Source organism: Pituophis catenifer, unplaced genomic scaffold (assembly GCF_029215685.1).
Source record: "Pituophis catenifer annectens isolate HBS135680 unplaced genomic scaffold, rPitCat1.0.hap2 SCAF_8, whole genome shotgun sequence".
Lineage (NCBI taxonomy): Eukaryota > Metazoa > Chordata > Lepidosauria > Squamata > Colubridae > Pituophis > Pituophis catenifer.
This window is the reverse complement of record NW_027256888.1, coordinates 55,612,560-55,634,827: the sequence shown is the minus strand read 5'-3', so window position 1 is coordinate 55,634,827 and position 22,268 is coordinate 55,612,560. Positions and strand designations below refer to the sequence as shown.

The following is a 22,268-nucleotide window of genomic DNA, read 5'->3' as shown; positions in this document are numbered from 1 at the left end:
TTTGTGCACAATTTTTACAAAGCAGCAAAACTGACTACCGGTAGTCCTTGACTTAAATTGGTCACTTAGCAACCATTCAAAGTTCTGAGGATTCCATAAAAGATACTTATTACCCAGTTCCAATGTTCCTATAGCTAGTCCCCACTGCAGTCATGTGACTGCATTTTGGTCAGTCGGTAACAAGCCCACCTATACAGCCATTTGCAATATCTTGTACTCACATGACTGCGATTTTAGCTGAAAACCAGTGTTTACTTCTGTTTCTAGCAAAAGTCACCATGCAGTGGGTTCATTTAATGAGTTCAACGCTTGTTTAATGACCATGGTGGTCACTTAATGACTACCATAAAAAAATCATAAAATGAGTTCAGTCATACTATGACCTGATTTACAACCATCACAACTTACAACTATAGTTGACAGGCTCAGTTGCAGTTAAGGACTAACTATATTAATTAATTTTGTTTTTAACATTTAAAAAAGAAGAAATATCAAATTTTATATCCTTACTGTAAAGTGTAAGAAAAACACTTGACTCTTCCAAAACATCTCTGTAACTTTACGTCAATGATATTTTATCTCATAGGAAACAAAAATACACCCACTGTCTCCTATCAGCCTATTTTCTACCCTCAAGAAATCAAATATTGCTTTTTGCTAACATTTCAACACTGGTTGAGACATTGTTTGCCATATAATGGTACCTTTACTCTTTCTTTTTGCATCATTCTGAAAGTTCATTAGTAGTGCCAAATGGAATATTTAGGTAAATTATAGGGAGCATTGGCTTTGCAGGACAAGAGAAGATTTGACTGGTTGAAGAAGGTCAAGTTTGGCTTTTAGCTTGGGTTCCCAAAGCGAACTTTATCTTCAATTTCTTTTCCACTCTCTTGCCTCTTTAAAATACATAATTGTAATGTATTCCTGATGTTTTTTTTCTTGTATTCCTTAGTACAAAATATAACATGAGTGGAAGAACACAATGTAGAATAGATTAAGTTGAAACTATTGTAATATTATTTAGATTGTTATAATGACATGCACCCATTTTTATTAAAAAAACCCACATCTGTGAAGATCTAATATAGGGATAATAGATACACACAAAAATCTACTACCTCTATGTTCTTTATTATTTTCATTCCTGCTTCCACCCTATCCACAAGAATAATATTTGGAAATAAATATTAAAAATATACATTGTGCTAAATAATATAAAACTCTGCAGTTTCATCTCTGACATAATATAAAAATATTAAAACACAGTATTAAAATTAAATTAAAATATGATAAAACATACTATTTAAAAAGAGGGGAAAGGATTGATTTTGATAGTCCATGAAGTTCATGTAAAAGAATTTTGCCATAGGATACCTAATAGATGTAATTAGTAGATGGCCTATGGATTATAGCAAGAAAATACTCCAGAGAGTGGTGTCACTGTATAAAAGATCAACTCAAGTATAAAATGTAAATGACTCACTCAGCCACTCCTGGAACATATAAGCGGTTAATTCAGCAAGCATCTTGGTATCAAATTGATTAGGAGTTTGTGTATCACAAGTTGTGTAAACTTCTCCATGGTCAGTAGCTATTTCATAGCTAATACATTTGTTTGAACAATATGTAGTCACTTTTCTCTACTTAGTAAACTTGTCCCAAACTATACCTGCTAAAGCTTCTGGGCTAAATTCAATGAAAGGTCTAAAGCAGGGTGTCAAACTCAATTTCATTGAGGGCCACATCAGCACTGTGTGACCTCGGGAGGGGTGGGGGGCATGGCCAGGGTGGGCATGGCCAGCTCAACGTCACTTGTGTTGGGGGTATCTGTGGGGGCCCGAGCGCTCTGCCAGAGAAAATGGGCTCCCGAGCTCCGTTTTCAGCTGTGACAGCCTCCTGCAACCCTCTGCCAGTGAATACGGAGCTCGGGAGGGCCGTGCGCAGCTCACCTGAGCTCCATTTTCACTGGCAGAAGCACCATGGGCCAGTCCTTTGCTGTTTCCAGGGCGGCCCCATGGGCCACATCTAAGCACCCTGCAGGCCAGATCCTGCCCTTGAGTTTGACACCTCTGGTCTATAGAGAGGTGGTGATAATCCATATCTCATAATTACCAGTGTTTAGACTGTCCCTGTCCATGAATGGGTATAGATAGTATACTATACTATACAAATGGTTGATTGAATCAATAAATACAATTCCTGTATTCTGGAGCTGTTCACACACAAGTGTCCGTTCAATCTTCACAAAATATATACTGATGGTTGTTGTCCATATCAGCTATTGTGGAATCTACATATTTTATCTCAGCAATAGGTTTAGGCTGGCTCTTTACCTTTCTAAGTTACAGATCCATCTCTATATTTTCCATCTGCTTGATATCTTGGGTATCTGCATCAAAGTCCCACATTCTTTTTTCTTATTGCTGCAGTCATTTAGTCTTCTTAATTTTTGCATCTGGCTTCAGCTTTTCTTCTTCAGAACAAGGCTATTAAGTTGCAATGTATGACTCATAACTTAATTCATTACATCACTGGTATTACCCCACCTTGGTTAGGCTGATAGTAGACAACTTAGTTGTGGTATAGTTTTTCAGATTACAGATAAAATCTTCAACAGTTCACACACACACAAAGTTAGAGTAAAAACAACACAAATTTTGAATTAAAGAGATGAGATAGAAAAAGGTAATAAAAATGTAAAAAACATAAAAAAGATGTAGATAAGATGTAGATGTACATAAGAAAGAAAAAGAAAAAATACAATAAAAATATTTTCTACTAACAGAACTAATAAATTCATGTATATTTTTGCTCCCTTTTTCTAAAGTTATATCAAAGTTTCCTTCTTTCCATAATCTTCCCTAATTTTCTAATCATTAAATCTATAAACCGTCAGTTCATTTTTGTTTCTTTTTTCAGCAAGAGTCCATAAGAAGTTGTTCTTTTTTCACAAAATTCTATAAGGAGTGATGTGTCATTTCACATCATACCTTCATCATATGTATTGATCCTGTCAGTACTAGCAATGGCTTTGACTTCTGAGCTTTTAGCCAATGGATATCTTCTGAAATTGAAGGCCAAAATTTTTCAGTGACTTTATTATACGTGAAACTTGAAACATAATACAGCTGTAGTTCCATACTGGTGCTCTTATGCTTACTGTGATTCAGACCTGTTCTGGGAATTTAAACAGTTCAAATTACTATGGCTAGTAGCATCTAGAAACAAACAAATGTGTTCCATCTGTTCATTGTTTAACATGTAGTTCTGGAGCTGGTGTTCTGGCCGCTACATCCTTCTTTTTTCAATCCATGTGGCTAGAGTAGAAATCACTTTAATTCATTCATCCACAGACTTGCACAACCTATTTGGAGTTCAAAACTGAACTTGTTCTGTTGCTTATAATTTTTCACCTTATTTATTTTACTTAATTAGAAGACATATAATATATATCCACACATCTGATCACGTGAATCTGGTAGCCAGCAGACATTTAAAATCAACAGTAATACAGTACAAATAAATAAAATATTTATTTATTTATTGTGTAAATAAAATAACAGAGGCCTTTAAGGCTAACAGAATTAGATCTGCCTGATTCTTGAAGGAAGTGTTGTTCCATATAGCAGGCACTACAACATAGAAGGCATATTTCCTGGGTTCCGTTGATTGACACAACCAGAGCATGCTGCAGATAGCTTGCCTCTGTGTCTACTACTCTGGATCATGAAAATGGTTGCCTCCTTTGTCTAAGCAAACAGTATAGCTGAGAAATAAACTTCTGTAGAAGGTAACTTAAATGCATTGAGTTTAAGAGCCGGTGCTTCTTTAAAGGTGGTCCTTGATATAAGACTGATAGCTTAATGATTGTTCAAAGCTATGAGTGCCTTGGAAAGGGTGCTTTTGGCTGTGTGATATGTTGGGACCATTAATCACTTCTCCCGTAGTCATTTGGCCACAATTTGGCTGCTTGGCACCAGCTTGGTTGTAGAATTCTGTGATAATATGACTCTGATTTGCGATGTTTTTTCCCATTTTTCCAGCAAAAAAAGCCTGTTCACGAAAAAGTATTTGCTTAGCAACTGTGTGATTTACTTAACAACCATCATAAAAATGGCAGAAAGATCAGATCCAATCACTGGGACCTTGACTTAAAACTGCAAAGACTTACAACAGAAATTCCAATCCGAAGTATGGCCTTTGAACAGTTGAGAGTCAGTCACAAGAAATGTTACTGATATAAAGAAGAAGAAAGAACCAGAGAGATTTGCTAGAAAGTATAACAGTAGAAGTATAACAGTAGGTTATGGGGTGCATGTGCTCCTCTCAGTTTTGTTTTTCAACCCCTGAAAAACAAAATCATTTTTTTAATTTGAGGGAAAGTAGAAGGTAAAATGATTGCAGTCTTTTATAGGAGTCTTGGAGTCTTAGTGGATGATCACTTGGATATGAGCCAACAATTTGCAGTAGCAGCTAAAAAAGCTAATACAATCCTGGGTTATATAAACAGAGGCATAGAATAAAGATCACGTGAAATATTAGTACTGCTTTATAAAATCCTAGTAAGACCAAACCTGGAATACTGCAATCAATTTTGGTTACCATACTACAAAAAAAGATGTTGAAACTTTGAAAAAAGTTCAGAGAAGAGCAACTAAGATGATCAAAGGCCTGGAAACTAAAACATATGAAGAATGGCTTCAGGATTTGGGTCTGGCTAGTCTAAAGAAAAGAAGAATTAGGGGTGACATGATAGCAGTATTCCAGTTCTTGAGGGGCTGGCACAGAAAAGAGGGGATCAAGTTATTCTCCAAAGCACCGGAGGGCAGGAGAAGAAACAATGACTGGAAACTAATCAAAGACAGAACCAACCTGGAATTAAGGAGAAACTTCCTAAAAGTGAGGACAATTAATCAGTGGAACAACTTGCCTCCAGAAATCATGGGCACTCCATCACTGGATGTTTATAAGAAGAGTATAGACAGTCATTTATCTGAAATAGTATAGGGTCTCCTGCTTGAGCAGGGGGCTGGACTAGAAGACCTCCAAGGTCCCTTCCAGCTCATTCAAATTTCATAGAACCAATTTTATCATTAAAGCACTTGATAGTCCATATTTTCCAATTTGGGGCATCCCTGCTAGAACAGTAAATAATTGGATTTCAATTTCTTTTGCAAACAAATAGAAGAAAAGATACTATTTAATAAAATGTATATTTCATCCGTGGAAAAAAAACCAATAACCTATGGAATTTTAGTTTAATTCAACTTTTTTCATAAAGACAAAATTCAGCTTTGTCTTGCATATTTAAAATGTATAATAGAATACTTGTAGAAAAAAAACATTAATATATAATGGAAAAGCAAAGGGATTTTTTTTCATTATACATTTCATTTTACATTTTGTTTTGAGTATTCAAAGAATATTTGTCTGAAAGGTTTTCATTAATTATCTGTCCTGTTCCTGAGTTGTGAAAGGAAGGAAAAATTACAGAATAAGATTATAAGAATAGTTAATAGCAAATTCAATTATATTTTAATATTTATGTAAATTAATCTTATTCAGATTTCAGATGAGAGCGTTGTAAATTATGTATTCTGAAAACAACTAGCATTGCAGAATTGCAATCAACTCTCTGATAATGGTGCATATTATTTTCAGATAGCTTTTTAAAGTCAATGCTGCAAAAACTGCTTTTTTTTAAAAAAGGTATTGCAACTGTCAAGATATTAATAAAAACTGACTCCAGTATAAGTCATTTTCCTAAATTTTCTAACAAATATAAAATCAACACTTTAGAATTTTCAAAACAAACTTCAGAAATATTTGTTTCTTTGACTGACTGATTTCAGAGTCTAACTTTCTCTGCGGCTTTCTCTATTTGTCCACACTTCACTGAATAAACATAGCGTATTAATCATGCATTAAAAATAAGAAAATTAAAAAAGGAGGTCAGGTATTTCAGATACCATGAACTAAATGGCTGAATATGTATGAATACCTATTAGGATACCATAGGAGCATTATGCAATATCTTACCTCTGTCCCGGCAGTAATTATTATCAGCTACTTTATAGGACTGCCATAAACCATGCTCCCCTCAATGTGAATAATATATGAATGGATTTTGAATGGACAAGGTACTTTGTAAATATAACTTTTTCTTATCTGAATGATAGAAGAATGAAACAATGAAAGAAATATACAGTTGTCATTGCCTTTACTTGCTGTGTATTTAAGACTTTGTTTTCAACAATCAGGAGTAGAAAACTGGAAAATAATTTGTGAAGTTCTTTTTTGTAATAATTGATTATCCTGTGCAACGTTTGACAATGCTAAACAAATCTCAAGGCATATAGCAGTTATGAGTTGTCTAAATCAAATAAATGATGGAAAGAGATTCTTTTCTCAGAAGATAGTTGGGCAGACAGTGCCTTGGCTTCTAGAACAACCAGGACCTTTTAATTTTATTCTTTCCAACTGAAGAGTTGGAAATTAATTATGTAGTGAGGGTGGGATCCAATCCGTCAATATGAATCCTACAGTATGTGGTCTTACTATGAATGAAAAAAATGTTTGTATGTTTCAGGAAAACTAATGCAAGTTGTGTTTGGACACTGGGATGTTGTTACCTGCCTTGGCCGCTCTGAATCTTATATTGGAGGAAACTGTTATATTCTATCAGGGTCTCGCGATGCCACTCTGCTGCTATGGTACTGGAATGGTAAAACCAGTAGCATTGGTGATAACACAAATGGTAAGGAGATCTTTATTCTGATTTTTACCTATGGCAAATACAGCATCAAATACTGTTAAAGTTAAGGAATTAGTAGAAAAGGACAACATTTGGAGCCCAATTTATCAGAAACATTCTCCAAGATTACAGGTACCATATTCTTATTCATTAGATGTAATTACTGCAAGTTATTCTACAGAACATCATTTCCAGAGCAATACGCATTTTAATCCAGGGTTGCAATGCAACCTCCCCCCACCAAATGCCAACATTTGTAGAATCATAAAAATCATTACATGCATACATTTCATGGATTCAGGCATCTGTCACTAGATGCCTGGAATAATATTCTGATATTTGGGTAAATTCATTTGGTTCTCTTTCCATCCTTCAGATTGCAGAGCTGTTTTATGAACAGAGAAATAAAAAAAGTAAATTGGTTCAAATTTAATTGTAATCTCTTTAGGTCAAGGGTGTCAAACTCAATTTCACTGAGGGCCACATCAGGGTTGTGTTTGACTTTGGTGGGCCGGGATGGATATGGCCAGCTTGATGTCACTTGTGTGGTGACCCAAGTACTCTGCAAGCGAAAACAGGCTCCCGAGCTCCATTTTCAGCTGCAACAGGCTCCTGCAACCCTTTGCCAGCAAAAACGGAGCTCCCGAGCTCCCTTTTTGCTGGCAGGCGCTGCGGGCGGGTTCTTTGCTGTTTCCAGGGCGCCTCCACGGGCCATATCTAAGCACTCTGTAAGCCAAATCTAGGCCCCGAGTCTTGAATTTGACACCTCTGGTCTAGGAAATAGTATGTGCATTGATGTATGTGTATGTATGAGAAATATAAGAAGACTAAGTTCTTGTTAAGGTTTAAAGTTGTTACTGTGATGTTGAACTATATACTGAAACCTTACTAAGTTATGAAGAAGTTTTGTGGACTTATCATATTTGGAATGAAACTAAAACAGTTATTTGGGTGGTTAAAAATGAAGAAATGTGTTTACTCTCTGACTTTAATCAGACAAAATGGAAATTTCAATCAATATGATTATAGTAACTCACTATCAGTAATGATATGTAAAAACTTTACATTGCTGTTATAAAGTGACTTGCTCTTACATATCAATTGCAATAACAGGTTTTTGTTTGGTTTTCTTTCATACTTGTTTGAATTTTGGCTTTTTGTTTTGTCTTTTCTATTTTATACATTATAGTAATAAAATAAAAAAGATAAGTTGATTTGAAAATACAATTCCATATAATAATAATATTGCACAAATGATGACATGACAAAGTATCAGCAATGGTGTATTGGACTATCTGCAAGAAATACCATTTGCCAGCAAGCAAGAACGGGTAGGACCACAAAAAAAGACAAAGTAATAGAAAACAAAGAAGCTAACGTGCTCTGGGACTTTAGAATTAAAACAGACAAGCATTTGCTACACAACACCACAGGCTTGACAATTGTTGATAACAAAGACAGAAAAGTCTGGATAGTGGACATTGCGATGCCTGAAGACAGCAAAATAGAAGGAAAGAACTGGGGGAAAAATTACAAAATATATAGTTCTGGAAAAAGAAGAACAACAACTATGGCAAAAGAAAGTAAAGATAGTAGCAATACTAATAGATGCCTTGGATGCAATTCCAAAACATCTGGAACATCACTTGAATGTTGACATTGACAAAATCCTTATCAGTCAACTGCAAAATGCAGTTACATCCTCCTGCAGTGATACCTTTAATACTATTAAACAACAACATCTATCTATCCCAGATCTTTGGGAAGGACTCACTAGTGAACAGAAATACCCAATCCAGTCTAACCATCTGGTTGATTGTATGACCAACCACAATAATTATGCATTCCACCATTCAGCTCAGACAGATTTTTAATGGGTATTTATCATATTTTATCCTAACTGCAACAACTCCCTTTGTTGATTATACAATATGATTGCCTAAGTCAGTCTGTTTCCTTGTATGGAGAAATGGCTTGGACCTAGATTTCACACATCTAGGTGAACATTTCAAGAACACCTTACATTTCTATTCAAAAAAGATTCTTTTCCTAGTTCAAGTATGTCATGTGTTCCTTTGAGGATCCCATTGCAATTAGCTTCCAGAATAACAAGCACAGAAAGTAATTTCCTACATTTTCCTTTTCAACAAATTCTTATATATTTTTGTAACCTGTTTGATAGGCAATATTCTGTAATATTCAGGAGTAAACAATAAGAATCTCAGTAATGTTTTATAAGAAAAAGTTTGAGTTCTTATACTAAACAACATTGAAATTTATTCTTTTAAATCCAGGTTTGAAGGCATTTACAACAAAGTAAATGATAAGGCTGATAGATTCTTTAAAAGTAAAATAATTTATACTGCTAGACAAGAAAATTATGTTTCACTTTGTCAGAAAATCAAATTACTCTGATCATTTGATAATGTTGAAGTAATAATTAGTCTACATGTACGTTTAGAAAGGTATATAGAGTACCAGTTGTATTTCCTTTATGAGCTCTTGAACATGCAAACTAATTGTTTTATTAATCACGGTGAATTTTATTTAAAAAAATATTACATTGAAAATTATTAGTTTTATCATTGGTTCACAGCAGCTTTTAACCAGCATCCAGACCTGTTTTAAAGGCATTTTTGCTAACCATAACTAACCATCTTAGAGTGACATCTGCTGGCATATATTTGAACCTCTGAAATGCAATCCTTGGCATAGTAATCTTATTTTGAAACTAAATCTTTCCCACTGCATTTCACAAACATCCATTTTTTCCAGTTTTGTTTTAACAGTTGTATGTCATTTTGTTAATATGTTCACTTGGGAAACACTTACTTCCAGAAGGTCACTTGGATTCATTAAGCATAATTAGAAAAGATGAAATTCACTTCAGAGCCAGCTTGATTTTAGATGCTTAGTTTTCATCATACAATAATTAAAATGGAATGATCTAATTGCCTTTGGATTACTCAGATGAGTAGCTATATATCATGCAGACTATGGAGTTTCTTTTCTGTGAGTTTAAAATTTCTGATTACAGGATGTATTTATAGTTTTTTTGCCACATTATACTTTTCTATCATGAATAGTTTTGAGAGTTTTCTTTATAAGTAGTTACAGAAACATTCAATGTCATGTATACAATTTGGATAATGATATGCTTGGTTGCTGCTGACTCTTTCACCTGAAGTAGTTTCCAAATAGTAAATAATTTCCAAATAATTTTGAATAGGAAAAAAATAATGACATCAACTCTTTTATTTTTCTATTAGTTGTTTTCAGGAAAATAATAATAATCAGCAATCTGTACTATTTATTTGGGCCTTGAATATATACCATGTGCAAAATTGGAGAAAATCCTTTGAAATCAGTCAGTTAAATTCATTAAAATTAACTCAAATCTCATTGATTTTAATAAACCTGTTATAAAGTTCTTTCATCACAAGTCATCCTAATTTTCTATGGTACTTGAATTTATCCAGAGATAAGAAATTCAGAGTTAAACTGAACAGCAAAGAACTCTGCCACCATTCCTCCTTTGTGTATTTTACACTTTATCCTCACTTCTTTAATGTGTAAAGTATTTCCAGTGTATTTCTGCCACTGTCTTGCACTACCAAAAATATGCCTGCAAAGGATTTGGTGGAGCTAATCTTGAAGTTGAGGTAGATCTACAAAAATTTTATAAAGTAGATCAAAACTACCAGATCACTATGTTGTGATATGAAGGCTTTAGATGTAGGAGTCCCCTATGGATTTTACTCTGCTAGTTGTTGCCGACTATTGTGGGCAGTGCTTATCTCCCTTTCAAGGACATTCGTTTCTGTGATGTCACAGAGTGCTATTACCTTCCCACCGAAGTGGTGCCTATTTACCTATTCACATTTGCATGCTTTCAAACTACTAGGTTGGCAGGAGCTGGAGCAAGGATGGGAGCTCACCCCATCGCGTGGCGTTCTGTCTCGGACCTCGGCTGACAGCTTTCCAGCCAAAAAGCCCAGTGTCTTAACAGCTGAGCCACTCCACTGCCTTTAGATGTACAGCATAATACATTTTCCTGATATTTTTTATATAACACATAGCATGGAATACATAACAGAATTGTTGTCATAATAGAGTTGTTCAATCATCTGGAATGCTTGTAATATACTATATATGGCTTAGTTTCCATGCATAATATTTTTCTCTGTTATCTTGTAAAATCAGTATGAATAAAATAAATAACAGAATAAGAGCCAAAGTTCTATAGTATTAATTCAGAATCAATTTGAAAAGAAGGGTTTTTGCCTTCTTTGATTTTTTTTTTTCCTTTCATGTTTATTCTCCATTCATATGAAATATTGGACAGAAATTATGTAAAAGGGCTTGAGATTCCATATGTCTGTTTGTCTTCAGCCCAGTTGTTCCCTGGAAACAGAAAACAATGAAATCAAATTTAGTTCTGGTAGGTTAAGAAAAAAGATTGGTTTCAGAAACAAGCTGGAACCAGCTAGGAGCTGTGAAAATATCAAACTGAGAAAACATCCCTCAATGCATCCTAATGGAGAGGCAATGAAAGGTGCATCTCAGAATGCTGCCAACATCTTCATTCAATCCCTCTTCCCTTGTGTTCATGTGATTCAGACCGTTTTAGTGCCCATCAGTGTCCCAACAGGATGAAGCACAAAAACAAGCAAAAACACTTAAAGTCAACACATACACATCCCTCTGATTTTTACAGTCACACGGAAGAAAATGCAGATGCTTCTTCCAATGATACTGGTAAAGGGGCTGTGAAGAATTTGAAACACCATGCTTACAGGGTCTCCCTGCCTTGATTGTACCTGTGATTCTTGTTTGCCTACTAGATGTTCCACACTTAAGTGAGAATCTCAGTTCACACTCTGTGGTCATCTCCTGCAATAGGTGCTAATTATTCATCCCTCCTCTCCCATTGTGCTCACAAATATGTGTACTGAATATTAGCTTTATAAAATGCTAGAATCGTAGCAGATTAAATGCAAAATAGTTTTTCAGTACTTCTGTGTTTAAGCTCAGCTATAATTGAAATGAAATACAACAAATTCTACAGAATGACCAAAATGCTTTAATGCTCCATGATGCAATTCAGATTCAAACAAGTGTTCCAGTTGTTTGTTGATTTATAACCAATGGTATTTTTTATTTTTACAAAGTGATATTCATATAGTAAATATGTATAATGTATACCATATGTAGGGTATTGAGTTATAGACTTTTTATATTATAGTTATTTATATTATTAATCTGTTCATTCAGCATAGAATACTTTTATGAAATTACTGGGTTAGAATAAAAGGATAGAATTACAGTGATATAATACTGTAAGTTCCTGGTAACAATCTGACATGTTGTTGTGTGCATGCCTGTAACAATTTCACCATGTATAGTTTGTTCTTGATTGAAAAATTGTGTTCAGACTTAAATACTTAATAACTTTGCTTTACTGCTTGCATAATTTATTTATTTTATTTAGTACATTTATACAGATGCCCAACTCAACATAGGATTGTGGATGGCTAACAATATTTTTAAAAGATAAAAACAATATATAAAAATAATAAAATATACAGCAGCCAGTAAAAAGGACATCAAAATGTCAGTAACAGTCAACATAGCCACAAGACAGATTCCATCCTGCACTTGGTCCCCAGGCAAAGCACAGCCAAATCTTCAGAAGTTTATGGATGCACAAGTTGGGGGGCGTGGAGGGTTGAGGCCAATGAAACCTCCAGAAGAATGATATTCCAGGGAGCTTGTGCCATGACAGATAATTATTTAACTATAAATTCTAAATCTAATTTTATTCATTTTAGGAAAGATTGTTTTTGAAAAGAATTGATTACTTTGTAAAACAAAGGTAGAATGGAAGGCAATTCCTATTGGAATTTGTTGAAGTAAATGTTGCAATATACAGTATATAAGTCACTACTGTCAGTTCACTCAGTTACCTCTCAAAGAAATGCAGATTTTTTTTTCAATTTTTCATTACATAATCAGGCCTGGGAGAAAGAAAAATAGTATTTTCTTCATAACGATGTAAATATTACACTCTCTTGTGAATATTTTTAGAACTGAAAAAGAATTGAATGGCATGAATCATGCAGTGTTCCTGTTACACTTTGAAATTTGAATTCTATTCTTTAAAACATACTTTCATTCGGGAGAAAAAAAAAACTCTTCAGGACAAACCATTTGCTTTGTGTCTGATAACTCTTGAGCCAAAATATAGTTTTGTATATTTATTACTTAGACTTTATTGGACTAGGAGTGTAAATTTAAATACCAAATATAAATTTTAAAAGCAGTGCTGAACAAGTTTGAAGTAATTTTAAATATTGTGTTCTACAAAGCAGGTATGTGAAACAGTTATATTTTATATACAAACAAAAATGTTTAATTTTATTTTGTTAATCTTCCTGTAGATTTTCAGAACAATTAAATTAACATAAATTTAAGCCTTCCTTAAAGTAATCATAAACCTGTTTAGGGGACAAAGCCTCACTTCTTTGAAGTCAATAGCCAAGGATTTCAAAGAAGATATAAAGCCACTTTGAAAAGTTTAAAGAAGTTTGAAATGATGTCCCTTGAAACAGCTACAAAGTAAAACTTTCCCTTTGCTTTCGTGAAAACCATGACAATCTTATGAAGCAGTAAGAAATCTCTTCTATTCTGCCACCAGCTTCTGAATTGAGCCCATTATTTGGAAAAATCAGAAGCACAGAAGACTCTTAAATACCTAACATTATTATCAAAGGAAGCAGGCTGACTTTTCTAAAGACTCAAAGACTACTTATAAAACATAAGTAGAAGGAAAACCCTTCAATGAAAAAAATAACATAAGCGTTTAAATATATCTCCTTCAAATCCATGTAACCAGCAAGCATTTCATTAATTAAAAATCATACATAATTCATTTCAGTAGTCATGTGAACCTACATTCATTACATATTTTAAAAGACAAACTTATTAAATTGAATACCTCTCAGAACATATTTGTGTATGAAAGACCCTGCTGTCACAAGGAAGTTGCTAGTTCAAATGTATAGTAACATATATATTACTATGTATTTTATATACCGGTATGTAGTTGCATCTATTATAACTATAGTTTAGTAGCATATTGTGATTAGTAACACACTAATATGCTACTAAACTATAGTTCAAAGGCTTTAAAACTGAAACACTTCTATAGAAACTTTTGAATAATGATGCCAGTTAATTTAGCTGATTTTATTTTAATATTCTATTGCTTCAGTGATAACATTGATATTTTGTGTATTTGCATGTTTCATTTTAGTTTCTAGTAACTTCTACAAATGTTATAATAAGCATATTTGATTTGCAGTTTAATACAACCCTTAATTTGTATTTCCCAAATGTGCAATACCTAATATGCAAACTGAAATGCAATTTTCTTTCTGCATTTATATTAAATTGTGAGTTGCAGTTCTTCATTTAGTCAATAGTAACTAAACTACAATTTCTGGGAAACTGGATATAATATATATATATGTATTTTTCCATGTAGAGTCAGCTTTGAATATAATAGTACTACTTTCATGAATTAAGAATTTCAGATAGAACTTGTATGAAGTATATCAGACTCATGTTTACAAAGGACTGAGTAGTTCATGTTTATAAAAAGAGATATAATAATCTATTAATCTAAAGAAATATAAATTATTCTGGGATTATCAAACTCATGTAGCACTTGAAAGATTTAAAGAATGTTACATAATAAAATCAAAAGTTTAAATTCTAAATATTCAAAGTCAGACAGTTAAATGGTTTTTAAAGTTTAACATTAGACACAAGCCAAAAGCAATACTAGTAATAGTATTTACATGGTATCTACTCAGAATCAAATGCACAGAATAATTCCAGTTCAAGTATTTCCTTTTTGTTATTTGGGATTGAATGATACATTTGCTTAAATGTGAAAGTTCTCAAATACATTAATTATAGGTTACTAAGAAAGTTTTGTTTTATTGATCTCCTTACAGGTGAAACTGCTGCTCCTCGGGCAATCTTGACTGGACATGATTATGAGATTACCTGTGCAGCAATTTGTGCTGAACTTGGTGTAGTGATAAGTGGTTCTAAAGGTACATTTTATTTTTTTAAAAGCTTTTCTTGGAAATATTTATTTCTTATAATAATGAATATTATCATAAAGATGCTTATACTTTTAGAATATCAGCTTCCTATATCTGTGATTTCATCATGGATGAAAGAACAGATCTTGGATGGATGCTGAAGGTAGGGTTGTCCTCTGAGCTTGAGGTCTGGTATCAGACCTCAAGAATGAGGAGTGGACTTGGTCATACAGGACTCTTGGTGGTGTACAAAATGCCGCCCCAGTGGGACTGGATGCGAGACCCTGTTTGTTATGTTTGTCTCCAGGGATCAGATGGGATTGTTGCTTTTGTGCCAAAGAGATTGATGCTGCGTAGCAACCTCCTTACTAGAGCTGCTGGACTTCATGGCTGAGTTGGTGATGGAGTTTTCAAGGTTTATGATTTTGAGAGACTTTAATCTGTCTTCTCTGATCATTTTTATCCTTAGTTCTGATGGGGTTGCACTACTGCAGACAGAAATGTGTGCAATTTGGATGTGTTCCAGTCAGAGGTGGAATTCAACAGGTTCTGACCAGTTCTGAAGAACCGGTAGCGGAAATTTTGAGTAGTTTGGAGAACCGGTAAATACTACCTCTGACTGGCCCCACCCCCATCTATTCTCTGCCTCCTGAGTCCCAGCTGATCGGGAAGAAATGGGGATTTTGCAGTAACCTTCCCCTGGAGTGGGTTGGGAATGGAGATTTTACAGTATCCTTCCCCTGCAATGCCCACCAAGCCATGCCATGCCATGCCACGCCCACCAAGCCACGCCCACAGAACCAGTAGTAAAAATTTTTGAATCCCACCACTGGTTCCAGTACTCAAGTCTCTTGTTCCGAAAACAAGTGGCAGCTATGGTCAAGTGGGCCTTTACATAGCTTTGTGTTGTGTGCCAATAGTTTTTATTTGTCCCATTTAGTTGGGCAGAAGGGGCATGGTCCAATTCCATCAGTAAGAGATTGTCACCTAGAGGGGCCCAAGTCCACAGCATTTTCCATAGCTCTGCCTTCTTTCTTGAACACTGTACTGCCTAAGGTACAGCTGGCCCTGAGACTGTTCACCTTTCAGAACCTTTGAAGACATGGTTGTTTTCCCAGGCTTGGGGACTGGGAAAGTAATTGAGCCCAAGCTATTGATTTGTAGCATTTTCAGGAACTTCTTTGTGTTGGTTGGAAAATGTATTTTGTATATATTCTATTTATAGTATATTTCTTAAACGTTATTAGCCACCCAGTTTCATTTGACTACATAAATAGATTCAAATAAACAGACACACACGTTTGCTTCATATAAATATTATGTGGTTTTTATAGCTTTTAAGGACAGCAGTATGAGCAAAAAGGCTTGGTTAAACAGTCAAAGAATTGTCAAAGTACAATCGCAGAAGGAGCAACCTGTTACCCTCCACATAATTCTGTACTTCCCAGAAGCGCTAATAAGGCAATTCATAATTGATTCTCAGAACTATTGTATCACAACATCTGTTTGTCATCTGTACATCTACCAGTATCTATTAACAACTAGATACTATTTAGAACTGAACATTAAAATCACAGTTATTTTTGTTTTAGTAAAGTCAAATCAACTTAGTATTTAATGAGTTAATGCTGAATATTTAATGGTTGTATTTTTTCACCTCCCTCATCAGAAGGACCATGTCTCATACATTCTATGAATGGGGATCTACTGAGGACATTAGAAGCTCCTGAAAACTGTGTGAAAGCAAAACTTATCCAAGCATCAAGAGAGGGTCACTGTGTTATATACTATGACAATGGTCATTTCTGTGTATTCAGTGTGAATGGAAAACTCCACTCCACTATGGAAACAGATGATAATATCAGGGTGAGTATGTTATATTGAAATCTTATTTTTAAATTCTAGGTCCTTTAAAATATATCTCACTCTACTACATTGTATTTTGTAATTACTGAATATGCATATAGTTTATAAATTATTTAATGTCACATATGAAATAGCTGTAGCATCTTAAACAGTAATATTAAGGGGTTAATTTTTAGCATGTACATAATTCAAAATAGCAATGATGTAATATTTTCTTGCACAATATGTGTACATACCACTTTTTTTAGACTGTGGGCTATACTTGGCTTGAATAGCATATTGGACTGCTCTCCCAAAAATGGCTACAGGCAAAAAAAATTCAATTTAATTTTAATTGAATGAATGATATTATTGTACTTTGTATATTCAATTAATCTTTTTTAGACATTACAATTTCATAGCAACTTTTAGAGTTACATTGTATTGCACCCAAAGCTCAGGGAGACATACTTAGTCCAATAATTATATACACAGTGCCCATCACTATGGAAGAGCGTAGTGTCTACACAAAAACTATATCCACATTTCAGAAGAACATTTTTTATTATTTTATTATTTGTTTGATGCTTGTCAGAGAATGTATTTATCTTACATAGCTTTCTGGTTTCACAATATACTAGATATGGGGTGCATACACAAGGTATTATTTAGTCAGTTTGGTCTGGTTTTTAACAAGGGTAGTCAAAGTTTAACAGCAACAACAGAGAAAGTGAACAGGGTAGTTGTGTGGGCAGAACAACATCAAACGAGAAACATTTCTGGTTCCTCAATGACCTAATTGCATTTAGACAAGTGCTTAATACCAACTGGGGCTCCAGATATGCTCAGGAATTGGAAAAAATAACCCATTGTGCTCTTGTGCTACTTTTTGTTCCCCATGGAACAAATCCACATTAGAATTATTATTTGTTGAGCTTCTTGGGTGGAGATCAGACTAGGGTGTCACTGTTGCAACTGTGGTGGAACATGAGAAACCCCTGGAGGATTCATGAAGAAAAGAAAAATGGTGACAGTCTGAATGCCCTGAGTGTAGATAACACATTTGCTGTATTTTGCCACTGTACCTGCTCAAATTGGGGAAGATAACAAAAGAGAGTTGGACTATTAAAGGCATGTGTATCTTATCCTAATTCTTCAGCTTAGTGATTTTGTTTTATGTTTCCTACAGTAAAAATGCTGATTGCTGCTTTCTGTTGTGATAATGTTGTCAGCTAGGTCAGTAAATCTATAAAATAGCTTGCAATCTTTTGCTTGGTAAAACAATTTCCGTAGCGTTGTCACTTGCAAGGCCATTTCTTTATGCAATGGAAATTCTTCTCTATCCAAGCCAATGGCATATACAATCCCATGCTATTATTTTTTCTGAACAGTCCCAGATGAGTTTTAGTCTCAAACAATTCATGGTATTTTCCCCAGAGCTTCTGTATTTTATCATTTTGTAAGGGAAGTGGTAACTGAAAGATTAAAACAACTGTGTTCAAAATGTCTCTGCCCAAGGCACTAGAGTCCAGCAGCTTCACAGTTTGTAGTTATAAAATGTTGTATAAGGAGTAAAACATTTATTTCTTGTTGAAATATTTCAGAATACTTTCTAATATCCATGCGAGCTTTGTTTGCAGAATGTTGGAAAAGCTGAAATTTCCCGTTGTTTTATTTAATCTCCTAACTATCTTGTACACAAGTACAAGAAATGCTACCAAAAAAACTTAAGGCTGTCTGGATATACTCAGAGCGTAATCAAAGCTTTCCACCTGTTTTTGTTTTAAATATTGCATTTCTCAGTAGAACTTTGGCTAACAGAATATCACAGCAGATCTGCTTTACAGTGTTTAGATATCTTAATGAGTAACTTAAATCTAAGTTGGCAGGCAGTCCAAAGAACTAAAGTTATTCTACCCTAAACAAGGCCAACATGCTATTTCACCCAACGGAACCAATTTATTTTTCTTTCCTGAGTCTGTTTGGAAAAGTCAAGTATCTTACAGTCTCCTGCTGCTTTATACCAATATTGTCAGGCTGACAGGTCTGGGTTTTTTTTTTTTGTTTTTTTTTTGTTTTTGGTAAATAATGGTCTTTCAAAAATCTGAGTTTTGAGACTCTTCATTGAAGTGTGAACTAGAAACAAGACAATGTTTTGAAGCCCCTTGTATCTGAAATAGTAAAATTCCTAATACTTTTTATACTAAAACAAATTAGTCTTACACTTAAACCTTCTGCTTTCCAATTTGACAAATACCATTTTTTAATTTGCTAAATGTTGAGGCTAAATGTTGAAGACCATGCTATATACAAGTGAAATTCTGATATCTGCTTTTGAAGCTTAAGTACATTCTTTCCATTCACAATTAAATAGGTCAGTGAAATTCCACATTTATTTGTAAAGTCCAAATTCCATTATTTTTATTCCAGAAATACACCGAGTTCACTGATAGATGAGTTAAAGATTAATGGCTTTAATTTACCTTTTACTATAGCATAAATAAAAAGCCTCCAGTATAACACTCAAATGAATCATAACCATAGGGTTAATAGATTTTCATCAGCTTAATTTTATACAACTGCAGCAAATAATTATTTGTCATAGTCTTCACTGCAATTTTAAAAATATCCTTAGGATAGCCATTTATGAAACAAGGAAAAGAAAGATATTGATTTTAGTTATAACGAATGATCTTTCAAATAATTATACTTACTTTGTTAGCTAGTCTTGCATTTTTTTCAAACAATGTATTAGGTTTGCTATTTTTTCCATCTGCAGTCATTTATAGACAAGCAATATACTCAATATTCTACACTGGACATCCCAGTGTAGCAAATATGTATGTGTCTGTAGGGGTGGGTGGGTGTTGGTCTGTAAAATTCTTAGCAACATGTTTCAGTCTTGTAATATGGTAACAACAATGTGATGTGAAATTTGGATATACGCACATTTTAGAAGTTAATTTAGTTATTAATAAATTCATAAAAGAGCAGATGGATTAGAAATGTTATAATGGCAAAATGTTCTATACGGCAGAAGTATGCCTACTTCTTATGCTGTCTCGATGATTGTCTCATTGCATTTGCATGGATATGAGGCTGGTTCTTAGGCTCAAAACAGTCATGCTGCATGCCTTGTAAAGTGGAGGGTCAGTAAAAGAATACAGCTGTGTGGACGGGTTTTGAAACCATGCTTTGATTTGGGATTGGAAGGTTTCGTGAATTTCTAAATCCTTGTATGTAAAAAATAGAAATCATGACACAATCTTGGTCTTAGATGAAGTAAAACATGAGCTATTGCCATTCTCTGTCTTCAAACAACCATACTTATATACAGACCTATTGTTTAAAAGATCACTAGCAATAGTAGCCAACATCAGTCCATAAAAAGTATATATTCCTTTTTTTTAGGGTAGCATGTATCATAAATACAGTAGAATTCCAGAAGACTGGGATTATGCATTTTATAGCACGTATGCTTGCAACCTATCATTATGGTTCATTAAAGAAGTAATACCCTAGAATCCAAATAGCCCTAGTTCCCAAAATACTCATGTTTTACATTCAAAAATAATGATTAAAATCTGTGTTTATTTAATCTCTTTTCTATAGATCCCACCTTCGTAAAAAGTAACCTGGTTTTATGACATGATAATTAAGTAATAACAATTGAGGAATAAAAAGTTAATGTGAAAATTGTTTCATTATTCCAAGTCACTTTCCTTGTCCTAGGCAATCCAACTGAGCCGTGATGGGCAGTATCTCCTCACAGGAGGAGACAATGGAGTTGTTATGGTATGGCAAGTGTATGATCTCAAGCAGCTTTTTGCCTATCCTGGTTGTGATGCTGGAATCCGATCCATGACTCTTTCATATGACCAAAGGTGAGAGTGATTTGGATGTTAATTTTCCCCGCCTTTTCTTTTGTATTTTTATACTGATAACGGAATTTGAAGCACTGAATTTTCTGAAAATTATACACTTCATATAAGGTTTTTTTCAGTTAGCATGCACAAATCAATGATTAAAAACAACATATTTATTTTATGATGATTCTTATCCACTGGTGAACAAATTCCTACTTCAAAATAGCCAAAATTGGAAGGGGGGGGGAGGAATGGAAAGATTTCAGAATAACAGGATTCTATGCTGTATTAAATCCCATTCTTTGCCTCGCAACTGGATTTGCTAGATTAATTGAACGTTTCGGACCACACTAGTTTTAGAAGAGACATTTAAACTAGTCCAAACTTGGGCACCTTTTTTGCACTAAAAAATATGTCGCTGATGGAATGAGAAGAAACATTAGGTCTTAAAGCTATTGAGTTTTCCAACACAACTTTGTTTGTGGTTTAACTTAATGTTTATAAAGCTATGTATATTTAAGTGCTACATCAGCAAAATGATCTTGTCCCTTTTCTGCATATTTTTCCTTCACAGGTGTATAATGACAGGCATGGCTTCTGGCAGCATAGTGGTTTTCTACAATGATTTCAACAGGTGGCATCATGAATACCAAACCAGATACTGAAATATGAATTAAACTGATGTGGCCGTGCAGCTCTTCTCATATGGAGACTTGAAACATACAAATCTTTCGTATCTTGTCATATTCTAGATCTTATAAATAGTTAATATATCTGAATGTAACTTAAATTTGCTGGGAGATGCTATTTTTTGAAGTTAATTGCTATTTTTGTAGACTTTGCTTGACTTTTTGGGATGGGGAAAAAACATAAGATGATTGTTGGGGTTCTGTAGCTTATAAAGAAAATCTATATTTTTTAGTCATAGTAAATCTATTTTGATCATTATACTGGGGGGGAGACTGTAACAGGGTGGCTATAATTCTTGTATTAGCTATATTATGAAACATGTTTCTCATGTAAATCTTTATAATCTTATGGAATATTTGATTTTAACAATGGAAATTGTTATAACAAAGGAAGTTGGTTATACTACCAGCAGTTACAATACTGACATTTTAAACTGTGCTTATCCCTCTCTTCCCTTTTGTCTTGTACTTTTACAGTGATAGCAAACTTGAAGCACTGAATTTTCTGAAAATCAAGAATATTTAAATTATATGATTTTGTTTTTACATCTGTGTAATGATCAAGTGTGATTCTAGATCTAGGTAATTAGTATAACTTTTAAATTATTAATTTGTTATTTTGTTGTATGGTTAAGAGAGAAATAATCATAAGCAGAATTTATACATCAAGCATATTTTTCCTATCCTTTCATCAGGCCCACTGTTCTTCCAAATTAAGATTTATTTTGAGGATTTTGGAAGTATTCTATTATCTTCTGTACTTTTTGAAACCATGTGTGGATCAAAACAAAAAACAAGAACACTTGTGCTTGAGATCTGCTATATTCCTTCAGCACCTAAAATGGAAAAAACTATTGTGTGCCTACAACACAACTAGAGAACTGTATTGCACAAGCCTTATATTGATCTTAAAATCAAGACATGTTTCCATCAAATCTGATTCAATCATGCTGACAATCTCTCTTCAAGTTCTTGGGAAACTAAATAAAATTTATTATGA

At 34.0% G+C, this 22,268-nt stretch overlaps 1 protein-coding gene across 2 annotated transcripts in view; it reads left to right on the top strand.

The window, feature by feature from the left end:
- The window catches only part of LRBA (LPS responsive beige-like anchor protein), a 369,838-nt gene extending 348,136 nt beyond the window's left edge, over positions 1-21,702 (top strand). For both annotated transcript variants that reach the window (XM_070948936.1, XM_070948937.1), the window contains 5 exons: positions 6,590-6,757; positions 14,776-14,877; positions 16,538-16,734; positions 20,446-20,597; positions 21,154-21,702. In XM_070948936.1, coding sequence (XP_070805037.1) covers positions 6,590-6,757; positions 14,776-14,877; positions 16,538-16,734; positions 20,446-20,597; positions 21,154-21,244 — 710 coding nt within the window. In that variant the 3' untranslated portion in view covers positions 21,245-21,702. The remainder of the gene's footprint in view (positions 1-6,589; positions 6,758-14,775; positions 14,878-16,537; positions 16,735-20,445; positions 20,598-21,153) is intronic.
- The last annotated feature ends 566 nt before the right edge of the window (positions 21,703-22,268 follow it).